At 35.5% G+C, this 13,276-nt stretch overlaps 1 protein-coding gene and 1 pseudogene across 2 annotated transcripts; both read left to right on the top strand.

The window, feature by feature from the left end:
- Nucleotides 1-324: 324 nt before the first annotated feature.
- On the top strand, nt 325-841 carry AT2G12475 (Defensin-like (DEFL) family protein). The gene is made up of 2 exons (NM_001036273.2): nt 325-477; nt 584-841. Exons 1-2 carry the CDS (start codon nt 390-392, stop codon nt 751-753), a joined length of 258 nt encoding a protein of 85 aa, NP_001031350.1. The 5' UTR covers nt 325-389; the 3' UTR covers nt 754-841.
- Nucleotides 842-2,110: 1,269 nt separating this feature from the next.
- AT2G12470 lies at nt 2,111-6,628 on the top strand (annotated as a pseudogene; the record flags this gene model as incomplete). Its single annotated transcript has 1 exon — nt 2,111-6,628.
- Between the last annotated feature and the right edge of the window lie 6,648 nt (nt 6,629-13,276).

Genomic DNA, 13,276 nt, shown 5'->3' with positions numbered 1-13,276 from the left:
TTATAGAACCTTTTTTTGGTAGGGTTCAATTTATAGAACCTTAACATTAGTAAGGACTATTTTAAAGTTTTTTTTACTAGATTTTGGAAAAACAACTTTATGTTTTAACAATATGTAAAAAAATATATCACATTAGACAAGTGTATCATATATACATTCAAACGTAATTATATTAGGTAAGAAAATCAATCTCTTTATTTTCTTTTGATTATAGAAATCAAGGAAATTAAATATCAAGATTTGTTTCTCTTTTACAAAAAATAAATATCTTTAGGTATGTTGGTGTTATCATATATATAAACATATGTAGTACATGAGAAAAACAAAGCGAAGATCAGTCTATTACAAAACTCAAAATAAAAATAGAAGCAAAAAATCATAGAAACAAAATGGCTATCAGCAAGAAAATGTTAACCACATTTGTCCTCACTATCCTCTTAGCCGTATCTTTTGTTCATTGCTCCGATAGAACTTCTGGTATTAGCTTATTATCATACTACTCACCTTTTTTGTTTAAATATGCATATGTTTTTGTATCCTTTCCATGATTGTGAATATTGGCTTAATGATTCTTGTTTAATAGGTGTTGGTATAAATCAAGAGTATGCAAAATGCTACGACCTAGCTGATTGTCAAAAACCCAAAGTGGACGATGCCGCATGCGAGAGGTTTTGTGGAGCTAAAAGCTTTTTATTATATGGTAAATGTGATACTGCTACCAACAAATGTTGTTGTAAGTCTAAGACGAAATAATCTAATCACAGATATGTATCCGGTTGACAAATAACATCATTTGATTCATTGGTTTTGACCATCAATCAATAAAAAGAGATCGAGATTGAAATACACAACCCCTACTAATTAAAATTAGCTTGATTAAACTGGAGTTAGTATTTTGATTACATCATAACAAATATCGAAATATGAAATAACAGATAATGGGATCATTACTTTGACGTCTTTTGTTTAGTGTATTTTGTAAATTAATTGCCTTGGTTATGTATAGTGATGTTAATTTGGGTTTTAACTGGACATTTAAATCAGAACAAATGCCCATTTAAACTCATTTAGTTCAAATAGTGAAATAAAAGAAACCCAAATTAGACCATTTAAGACGTGGGGCCCTGTTAGCCTATTTATGTATGTATGTATGTTTTATGCAAAAATAAGTCTCACACAAAAAGTTAATGTCGCTTAAGTCATTCAATGAGATCAAAGGTGCTATAAGAACAACAGGAGTAGCTCTCTATTTTGATTTTTTTGAGAATGAATACATGGGTCTAAATTGGTATATGAGTTTAAATGGGCAACCCTAATAGACCTTCAAGTTAAATGGGTTTAAATAGGGTGGATTTTAAATGGGTCAGGCTTTAAATGGGACGGACCTAAATGGGGTGGGCATGCCCATATTAACATTACTAGTTATGTAGAAAGAGTTTTAGGTGAAGAGAGTATTTATGAGTATGATTTTGTGCATATTCTGCCATCACATAATTCTTCAATCGGTTTTAGCACAACTTATTTCCCTTTTTTGCTGGAACATTTATTTCATATGAATCTTTTTAAGAATACCAAAAAATTCAAGATACTTGGAAACCTTAATGTATTTGTAAAATCAAGACGTGAATCATATAGTTCTCGAATACTACGCGAAGACATAATCATGGGCAATAACCGAAGCGAAAGTACCAAATTGGAATATTGTCACAACTATGAAACACATGTAAGAAATAAAAGCTTCTATTTGGGATAGCTTACCGAATTTTGAACCTAAACTGTCTCTCTTCTTATTTAAGCAATTTAAATATAGAGAATGGGTAGGCATTCTGTTTTAGATTATGTAATCCGGTTTCTTTTATCCGGTTTACTGTAATTATATTAGTGGTTTACTTTGGTTTAGTCTTATGTATATAAACACTTTTGTATCATTTTATGATTAATGAGAAGATTAATTCATTCAGATTATTTCTCTAATATGGTATCAGAGCCACTCCGTAACAAACTTTCTCCGGTGACTTGTACGGTGTGCGATCTTCTCTTCTCCGGTCATCTCTCGATCGAATTCTTCCGCATTCTTCTCTTTCTCTCATCGGTTCGATTCTCATTCTCAATGGCGAAGAAAGGAATGAGAACGCGAGCTCGATCTGCTTCAACACCTCCGACTTCTCCGATCGCTTCGAAACGAGCTCAATCTCCAAATCCATGACATTCTAGAGCTGTTGCAGATGATCGAATAACTTTCGGAAGCTACATTACTCGTGACTCAGTTGAAAGAATCTCCTCTGGACTTGAATCCTTCGACAACTCTCACAGTCCTTTCTTCTTACACCCCGGTGATCATCCATGTTTATCTCTTGTTTCTCACAACCTCGATGGATCTAATTACAATAGCTGGAGTGTTGCGATGACGATTGCTTTGGAATCAAAAAACAAATGGAGTTTTATTGATGGATCTTTGCCTAGACCTGCTGAATCAGAACCTATACACAAAATCTGGAATCGTTGCAATAGTATGGTCAAATATTGGCTTCTTAATGTGGTTAATCAAGAGATCTATGATAGTATATTGTACTTCAATGATGCAGCTGAAGTTTGGATTGATTTGATAAAGAGATTTCATATCAGTAATTTGCCGAGAAAGTATCAATTGGAACAGGACATACGGTCATTACGTCAAGGAGCTTTGGATTTATCAACATATTATACTAAGATGAAGACCTTATGGCAGAAGTTAGCCAGTACAAAGTCACAGAAGAGATGCAAATGCAATGGTGGGAAGGTTGAAGAATTGTTAGAGGATACTGACACTAGCAGAGTTATACAGTTTCTTATGGGATTGAATGAATCTTATGCTAATGTTCGTGGTCAGATAATCAACAAGAAGAATAGACCAAGTCTGAGTGAAATCTACAACATGCTAGATCAAGATCAAAGCCAGCGAAATGTGAACTCTGCAACTAAAAGTTTTGTTGGTGCATCTCCATCTCCCTCTGCATTTCAAGTCTCTGCGTCTAATCCTGCTTCAGTTTGTGAAGGAAGTGTTAATGCAACTAATTTTCAACAGAGACCTCGTCATGTTTGTACTCATTATGGAGCTATTGGTCATCTTAAAGAAAGGTGTTATAGACTTCATGGTTATCCACCTGGATGGACAGGGAAGAAGAAGTCCTTTTCATCATCACCACTCCGAGTACAAATGTCACATCTCTGGATTCTTCAAGCATTACTACTTCAGTATGTAAAGCTTCAGATCTCCTTGGGAAAGATTTGAGTATGGATCAGCTTCAAGATATTATTTCTTACTATAGTTGACAGCTTCGCACTTCTAGCATCACTCCTACTCTTGCAATTTCCCAAGCTTCTACTTCTACTTCCGTGCCAAATATCAAACCGATATCTGGTACATTTCTGTCACTTTATCCCTCTACCTATTATCACATGCTTACTTCTTCCAAATCTGAAATTGGTATCTCTACTAGTTCTTTGGTTATAGATTCGGGAGCCACTCATCATGTGTCAAACAATAGAGATAGGTTCTTAGATTTCCTAGCACTAGTCAATACCTTTGTCAACTTACGTAATGGAAACATAGTGAGCATTGTTGGAATAAGTTCTGTGCAGCTTAGTCAAAGCATTTTATTACATGATGTGTTGTTTATACCTGAATTTCGTTTCAATTTACTTAGTGTCAGCATGTTAACAAAAAAAAAAGGATTCATTGTCAGTTTCACTTCCACTTCTTGTTTCATTTAGGATCTTACTCATGAATTGATGCTTGGGAAGGGTAGTGAAGTGTCGAATCTTTACATTCTCCAATCTGATACTAATCATGTCACTTTTGAAATTCAAGGTAGCATTGATTCTTCTATTACACCATCATGTTAGTCTGTTTCTGTTGTTAATGCAAATTTGTGGCATACTCGTCTAGGACATCCATCTCAGTCTAGAATTGATATGCTTTCTGATGTACTTAAAATTCCTAAAACTAATAAGAAAAATAAAAGTCATCATTGTTACATTTGTCCTTTAGCTAAACAAAAACATTTGCCTTTTAATTCTAATCAAAATAAATGTGCTTCAGTCTTTGATTTACTTCACATTGATACTTGGGATCCTTTCTCTGAAATAACTCATGATGGATATAGATATTTTTTAACAATAGTAGATGATCATAGTAGGGCAACTTGGATTTATTTGATGAAGTCTAAATCTAATGTCTTGCATGTTTTCCCTGGTTTCCTGCAAATGGTTGAAAATCAGTTTAATGTGAAAGTTAAGGCAGTTAGGTCTGACAATGCTCCTGAATTAAAATTTACAAAACTTTATCTAGCTAAGGGAATTAAAACCTATTATTCCTGTCCTGAAACCCCACAACAAAATTCTGTTGTGGAACGTAAGCATCTACATATCTTAAATGTAGCTAGAGCCTTACTGTTTCAATCTAAGATACCTTTAGCTTATTGGGGGGAATGTGTCTTGACTACAGTGTTCTTAATCAATAGGTTAACAACTCCGGTTCTAGATAATAAGACTCCTTATCAGATTCTGACCAATTTAGAGCCTGATTATAGTCAACTTAGAACCTTTGGATGCTTTTGTTATGTTTCAACCTCACCAAAACAAAGAACTAAGTTTGACCCTAGAGCTAAAGCTTGTGTCTTTTTAGGATATCCCTCAGGTTATAAAGGTTACAAAGTCTTAGATTTGGAGATCAATGCCATTTCAATTTCTAGGCATGTCACTTTTCATGAGGATTTTTTCCCGTTTGTGTCTTCTACATTGACAGAAGGCACACGAACTTTCTTTCCTCACATTCCTTCTCCTGCAAATCCTGATGATTCATATTTGCACTCTGTAAACTCATCTCTAGATACACCTCCTCATACTGATGTGATATCTTCTGAGAATTCTTTGCCTTTGGCATTAGATTCTCGACGACCTACCAAACTCCCAGCTCATTTGCAGGATTACTACATATATAATACTTCATTTTCTACTCCTTATCCTATCTCTAACTATATCTCTTATATTAAACTTAGCTTTTCTTTCAGCTTTTTAATTAATAATATTTCACTTACTCTTGAACTCCGTAAATATTCTGAGGCTATAAAACTGAAAGAGTGGTGTGATGCTATTGGTGAAGAGTTGAAAGCTATGGAACAGACTGGTACTTGGTTGGTTTGTCCTCTACCATCTGGTAAGAAGGCTATTGGTTGTAAATATGTTTTCAAAATTAAACATAATGCAGATGGTTCCATTGAGAGATATAAGGCTAGGTTGGTAGCAAAAGGTTACACACAAGAAGAAGGCATCAATTTTGTTGATACTTTTTCTCCAGTAGCTAAGATGGCCATTGTGAAGATTCTTTTGGCTTTTGCAGCTAAGTTGAATTGGCATCTTAATCAACTGGATGTGTCAAATGCTTTCTTGAATGGGGAATTGGATGAAGAAATCTACATGGAATTACCCCCTGGTTATGAAGTTCCTGATATTGATGCGTCTCAGGGCAGATTTGTGTGTAAACTGCAGAAATCGATTTATGGTTTAAAGCAGGCTTCGCGACAGTGGTTTCTCAAGTTAAAAGGTACTCTTCGTGCACTGAGGTTTAGACAACTCATAGTGATCACACTCTTTTTACACGGCTAGAAGATGGAATTTTTGTTGTCATTGTGGTGTATGTTGATGACATCATAATAGCAAGCAGTTGTGAAAGTGTGGTTCCTATTCTGATTACTCAACTTGAGAAAGCTTTTAAGCTTAGGAATATTGGTGCTCCTCAATACTTTCTTGGAATAGAGATAGCCAGAACATCAAAAGGTATTTCTCTTTGTCAAAGGAAATATGCTTTGGAATTGTTGGTGGAAACAGGTTTTCTTGGCTGCAAACCGTCTTCTATTCCAATGGAGCCCAATCATTCCTTACACAAAGATGACACTCCTCTTATTCCAGATCCTAAACTCTACAGAAAGCTGATTGGTAAGCTACTGTATCTTTGCATAACACGACCTGGCATCTCTTTTGTTGTGGGCAAGTTATGTCAATTCTCTTCTGCTCCAAGAGAGGTTCATCTTCAAGCATTATATAAGGTGTTGAGGTATATCAAAGGTACTGTTGGCAATGGCTTGTTTTACTCTTCTGATCCGGATCTTACTTTAAGAGGATTCACTGATGCTGACTGGAATACTTGTCCTGAATCACGAAGATTAGTCACTGGTTTTTGCATGTATATTGGTGATTCCTTGGTAACTTGGAGGTCAAAGAAACATGATGTTTGTTCCAGTAGTTCAGCTCAGAGTACAGAGCCATGTATGTTGGTACAAAGGAACTCATTTGGATAGCAAAGATCATGAAAGATCTTGGCATTCGGGAACCTATCACAGCTCTTCTCTACTGTGACAATGAGGCAGCTCTTCACATTGCGAAGAATTTTGTCTTCCATGAGCAAACCAAACATGTGGAAAACGATTGCCACATTGTTAGAGACAAGGTCGAAGATGGTTCCCTCAAGACAATGCATGTGCGTTCAGAACATCAATTGGCAGATACATTGACAAAGCCACTATATCCTACTCACTTTCATACTCTCATGTCCAAGATGGGTCTTTTCAATCTCTAAGAAGCTCCATCTTGAGGGGAGGTTTTAGATTATGTAATCCGGTTTTCTTTATCCGGTTTACTGTAATTATATTAGTGGTTTAGTCTTATCTATATAAACTCTTTTGTATCATTTTGTGATTAATGAGAAGATTAATTCATTCAGATTATTTCTCTAATATTCTGGTTTAAGGTTTAGTCATAGTTTGGTTAATCGGTTTATAAAGCCTGAAACTATATAAAAAACTTATGTAATTCGGTTCAGTTCAGTTCAGTTTCAATTTTTTTGGTTTATTCCATGATTTTTAAAATAAAAAATAAAAAATTGTATAACATTAAAAAATTCTCCAAAAAAGCCCCAACTATTTTTTTTATATGGACATTTAATACCTAATAACTTTTGGTTGGAAAAAGAATACATATTTAATTGTTTGGGTATGGAAGTGCACAGTTTTGTTAAGAGTCTTTGATTATTGTTTCTTCTAAATTTCAGTTATTTTTTCTTTTACCTATATCTAAAACTTGTTGATGGACTTTGTTGATACATACAATTACTTCCAAACTAATAAGTGCGGTCGCAAGATTTTGGTGGAGCTCGAATGGTGAATCTAGAGGTATGCACTGGATGGCTTGGAACAAACTGTGTAGTAGTAAATCGGAAGGTGGCTTAGGTTTTCGGAATGTAGATGATTTTAACTCCGGCTTTATTAGCGAAACAGTTATGGCGTCTAGTTTCGTTTCCGGATTCTCTCTTTGCAAAGGTTTTTAAAGGGAGATATTTTAGGAAATCCAATCCTCTGGAAAATATAAAATCATACTCTCCATCTTATGGCTGGAGAAGTATTTGCTCAGCTAGATCTCTGGTTTGTAAAGGACTTATTAAAAGAGTCGGTTCAGAGGCTTCCATCTCCGTTTGGGAGGATCTGTAGATCCCAGCTCAATACCCGAGACCAGCAAATAGTAATGGTTTAACTATTGACCCATCTTTAAAAGTTCAAAATCTGATAGATAGCCGGTCAAATTTTTGGAACATTGATCTCGTGAAAGAGCTCTTTGACCCGGAAGATGTCCAGATAATAAGTGCATTGCACTTGGGTGCGTCGACAAGGGAGGATTCCCCGGGTTGGCATTTCACAAAAACTGGAATCTATACAGTTAAATCCGGCTACCATACAACACAGATGGAAATCTTGGGAAATAACTCCTCTTTCATTGGCCCAAAGATCAAAGCTCTGAAAGCCCAAGTGTGGAAAGTGCAATGCCCGCCTATGTTCCACCATTTTTTATAGCAAATATTAGCAGGCTGCGTGCCAGTAACAAAACATTTACAGAAAAGATGAATAAATTGTGATTCAGGATGTGTCAGATGTGGCACTATAGAGGAAACAATAAACCATACTCTTTTTCAGTGTCATCCGGCACGACAAATATGGGCTCTTTCAAAGATTCCTACGGTCCCAGGGGTTTTCCCACTTATTCAATTTATGCAAATTTAGATCATTTATTCTCAAGAATCCCTTCAGAAGTTGATTCATCCGCATATCCATGGATAATTTGGTATATTTGGAAAGCACGAAATGAAAAAGTGTTTGAAAATGTGGATAAGAAAAAGCTAGGCGTGTTATGTCTAGCAGAAAAGAGGCTCATTTATGGCAGTTAGCTCAAGTAGAGCTCAATACTGAAAACCAAGTCACCTATCGATCGGAAAACCAACTTTGGGTGAGGGATATCTCACAAGACATTGTGTACTCTGGCTTTCGTTGTTTTGTGTACGGTTCATGGAAAGAAAGCGACAATTTTTCAGGTCTAGGTTGGCTTTGTACTTCATTTAATGGAGGGACGTCAACAATGGGAGCTGCTAATCTACGTAGAAGTCTTTCTCCTCTCCATACCGAAGTCGAAGCTTTACTCTGGGCAATGAAGTGTATGATTGGTGCCGACAACCAAAAAGTAGTTTTTTTAACAGACTGTTCAGACCTGGTGAAGATGGTGTCTTCTCCAACCGAATGACCAGCATTTTCAGCATATTTGGAGGAGTTTCAGAGCGACAAGGAAGAGTTCACTTCTTTTTCTTTATCTTTAATTTTTCGTAATGCAAATGTCAAGGCGGATACTTTGGCACGAAAAGTTCGTGCTGAACCGCTTCATATCACTTATGTAAACAACTTCCCTCTAGATTGGCTTGTTTGAGTGCTAAATAATATATGTTGACAAAAAAAAGAGACTTTGTTGATACATGTCTTGAACCGAGAGTACGGGATCCATGAGGAAACAACCATGTCATAATGTGAGGGCCCGCAGTGGTGATCTGAGTCATCAACGAGGGAGCTTGAAGAGTCTGGCCAGGAACTCGGGAAAGGCCGAACATCTGAAGTAAACAAGCTGGGCCATTGTGAGTCTTAAGGGAAAAGCCTATACGAAAACCCAAGAAGGAATCGAATTTGAACACTGCAACACATATTACGCAGTCAAAACAGACACATTTATAAGGAACAATTACATTTATTAGCCATTTTGATATTTAGTTTGTAGAAATTTAGAGTCCTTGGGCATTAGAAAGAGACAAAATATTTGGGAATTCAAATCAATAATTCAGTGTTTTATATTTCTAGTACGCTAAAGCTAAAGATAATCACAAACATTTTGGTACTTTTGTTCTTCATAGTCCCATATTTTATTACAAATTCTAGGGGTTGGATCCAAGATCCACATGCTTGCCAAACATAACATATATTGATATACAATAATTATTTTGAATCATGTAGGTGATGCCTCCCAATGGTGAATAGAATCTCGGCGGAATTGCATTGTGTTTTGTGGTGTTTGCAAAGCCTTCATGACCTTCATATCGACTCATGTGAGATCTGTTCGAGAAGCAGGTTACTGCTTGAGTTTGCCTATCCTTGGTTTCCAGTTTCAGAGTTGTTGAGTTTTTGAGCTTTTAAGTTGTTGTTCTTATTTCTCTTTCATTTGTATTTTCGTTTGGAGTTGTAACGATCATGACAGTTGATGATTAATAAGATGAGTATTTTTCTTGGGTTTGACTTGAGTTGTCTTATTTAAGAATGTGTTATACGGTTTCTAAAAATAGAATGTTTCCAAGAAAGGACATGTCTATTTTTGGAAAGTTTGAGTAAACAACCTATGAGAGATGTGTGTTTACGAGATGGCTGGGAGTTGGTCATAAGGATATTCCCGAGTGGATATGATGGATGGTGAGGCATAAAGGTGTCATACGCGAATCCATGAGAGAGTCTGGAGATATGCTCGGAAGCGTTTAGTATTGTTTGCTCGAGGGACATGAGGGTCCCAACGACTCGTGAGGAGCGTGGTATGCTCCTGAGGTACCGGTAACTCGAGGGACTTGGTGTCTTTAGAGTGCGAGGGGTACTGTGGCTTCGGGGGACGATCTGAGAGCGCGCTTAGGGTGACGACCCGAGAGCGAGTTTTGAGGTATCATTTTCTCCAAGTGTCGTAACTCGATGACTTTGTGGCTGAGAGTGAGCCGGCACAACTCAGGGTTTGACTTTGAGTGGGGAAGATAATACGTGTGATACCCGAGATACCGTAGGCCGAGGCCTGAGAGTGATGGTTTATGCTTGCAGACTGCAGTCTGAGAGTGGAGATAGAGTTGTGAGCAACAATGACTAGTAAATCGTGAGTATATCGACTCGATAGAGAGACCTAGAGGGGTCGAGTTGGAGGGAGTGCGGACCATAGTGACGGTTGCATGGAGTTCTTCGGAGTGGAAGGGTGAAGCTAGATTCGAGGACGAATCTATGTCAGTAGGAGAGAATTGTAACGCCCGTGAACCGGAAAATCGGTTATGGTTTGTATTTAAATTGCACGGTTTAATCGGTTGGGTTAATGGAAACCCTATAGTGCGCTTATAAAAAGTGAGAGATGGAGAAGGACCAGAATCGTTAGGGTTTGGGAGGAAACATTTAAGCACCAAAACTCGAAATTAGGACATATCAAATCGTTGTCAAAGGTAACGAAATTTAGTAGAGTTATTCCCAAGTCATTCATCGTCATTCTCCATTGTACAGAAGTGGATTTGGATTTAAACTCGTTGAGTTATTCGCAGTTTCGTGAGACACATTTTCTCAGACGCGAGTTAGGACCAGTGGGGATTGTAACTGAGATCGTGGTCTTGTCTGGTTTCTGATCGGCACAAGAGTTTGTGGGAAGCTTTGTGACGTCTAAGGATAGCGTTTCATCGGAGGGATTTGATAGTTAACAATTAGTTTCTATTTTAGGGTTTCGTCTTTGACACTGTTTGTTTTTGATTTTTATGTCCAGATTGCTTCAAGGTTGCTTTTGGTTGTGTGACTTGTTGTAGGACGTTTCTGGACTGTTTCAGACGCAAGGAGAGTCTCTCCTAGTTATAATTGTTGTTATAATCAGCTTGTTAAGGTGAGTGCGTGACCATGAGCTTATCTATGCGATTGGGTTATATGACTTGTTTTGTGTGATGATATGTAGGTATGGTGAATGTGTTTTTGGGTGAACTGTTCAATGACTGGGTTTTTTATATATTTTATTTTGTAGTTATACCGTTTATTGCTTGTGTGTATAGCCGTAGATGGGAGTATCGACTCACTAGGTATTTATGATAATACTTACGCATTTCTTTCTTTATAGTGTAGGTAAAGATAAAGTGTGATCATGGCATCCTAGCTAGGAAGAGAGGATGATTTAGGAACTCGTTTGGTTGTATTTCTTTTTTTTTATTTTAGTTATTGGAACCCGGTTAGGTTCGTGTTAGGATTGTTAGTCATTCTTGGTTTTGTTCGTCAAATTATTTATTTATTCATGTTAGGATAGTATTTTTAACTTGCGAGTTAGCGTTGTTTTATTGGTTGATTTAATTAAGTATTTATGGAAATATTTAATTATGATTTAAAAAAATTGAAGCGGGTTGTTTCAACAACGTAATAAGAAAGTATGGTCTACGACATTAACCAAATCCAATATATACGTAAATATGCAAGCGATTAGACGAAACATCTAAATGCGAGCTTGATTTGATTGTTGAATAGGTCCATATCCACCTTTCTAAGACAACCTATCAATTAATAGATTGAGGGCTAAGTAATTTACCTATATAAAAAACAATACATCTTAGCCCTATAAATAATTTCAATTTAAAAGCATACAACTTTCGTAAGATCTATTTTAAAGTTTTTTTTATTAAATTTCTTTTTTTTTTTTCAACCACACATTAATTAAAAAATAATATCTCTATGATTGGTTACCCAATTAGGAGGAATAGTGTCTACAATTTTATTAAATTTCTTAAGAACAATTTTATGTTAAACTATGTGTAAACAATAAATTATTGAGCAACGACTATCAGGCAGGTGAGATTCGGTTACGTCTTTGGGTATTAAGGTCATTAGTCTTCTTCTCTTTTTAACTCTGGTTTCGTCTTTGTTTTCATTGTTACTATGATCAGACCCGCTATCAATCTTGTGAAAATATTTATTTGCTTATAGCGCTGTGATATGTATTCAAAATTCCTACGTAGTGTTAAAGCTTGATTGATTCTACCACAACCATCCACAAACGTAACAGTTTCTAACGATTAAAATCAAAATTGTTTTATACCACCCCAACCCATTCGAAATTGCTAAAAAAACTATGGCCCACTAAAAAAGCCATTCCAAGCCATTTAAATATGGAAAAATGTCAAAAAGATCACGAACTTTCAAATTTGGGACGATTTAATCTTGAACTTCACGGAAGACAAATAAATCGTAAAGTTTTTCTTGGCTTTCGAAATAAATGACAAAGTTTTTGTTTACTTGCCATTTGACTCATATCGTTAAATAGGTTAACAGATTTTTTTTACGGCGTTCCCCAAATCGATTTCGTTATCTCAAAATCACAGACCCACATTGACCTCAAACTCGCAGATATTGAAGTCGATTTGGGGATTTAGGGTTTAAATTTATTTCAACAAACAAAACGAGCCGCAATAAACAACATTGTTTTGTTCTAACAGAGGAGATAAATGAGACATTAACGCCGTAAAAAATTATGTTAACCGATCTAATGACATGACTTAAATGACAAGTCAACAAAAACTTTGTCATTTATTTCGAAGTCAACAAAAACTTTACGATTTATTTGCCTTCCGTGAAGTTCAAGACTAAATCGTCCTAAATTTGAAAGTTCGTGATTTTTTGACATTTTTCTCATTTAAATATGCTTTTTTTTTAATAGTCGTATAGATCATTCAGATACAACAATGGATGTCACTATTTATAAATTTGAATATATATATATATCGCTTTTTCTTATATACATATATATATATATATATGTGTGTGTGTGAATTCTATATTTGTTATTCATTGTAAGAAACAAATGGTTTTCTCTTCAATATATTAAATGTTTAAGTCTAAAACTATAAAATCTATAACATCCACACCATAATTTTATTTAGATCACATTGTTTTACTCATCTTAAATATATTGTTTCCTCATATTTTTAAAAACAATTAACAGTTACAACAAATTTTTAATTTTCATTATAAATTATTAAATAGAAATTAATATAAATACAAATTAAAAATAATAATATGGTCCCAACATTATTAATTTATAGAGATTTTATTGTATATTAAGTAATAAAATCACCATCTTTATTATCTTTTAATTGCAATCTTGACTAAAA

The sequence above is a fragment of the Arabidopsis thaliana genome, chromosome 2, assembly GCF_000001735.4.
Source record: "Arabidopsis thaliana chromosome 2, partial sequence".
In the NCBI taxonomy this organism is placed as follows: Eukaryota; Viridiplantae; Streptophyta; class Magnoliopsida; order Brassicales; family Brassicaceae; genus Arabidopsis; species Arabidopsis thaliana.
The sequence above is the reverse complement of the archived record's forward strand: the minus strand, read 5'-3'. Positions and strand labels throughout refer to the sequence as shown.

What these genes read in the sequence shown, in the direction of transcription:
- AT2G12475 (NM_001036273.2), top strand. Translation starts at nt 390, where the DNA reads ATGGCTATCAGCAAGAAAATGTTAACCACATTTGTCCTCACTATCCTC. An exon ending in TTGCTCCGATAGAACTTCTG is followed by an intron (nt 478 to 583) that starts GTATTAGCTTAT and finishes CTTGTTTAATAG; the next exon opens with GTGTTGGTATAAATCAAGAG.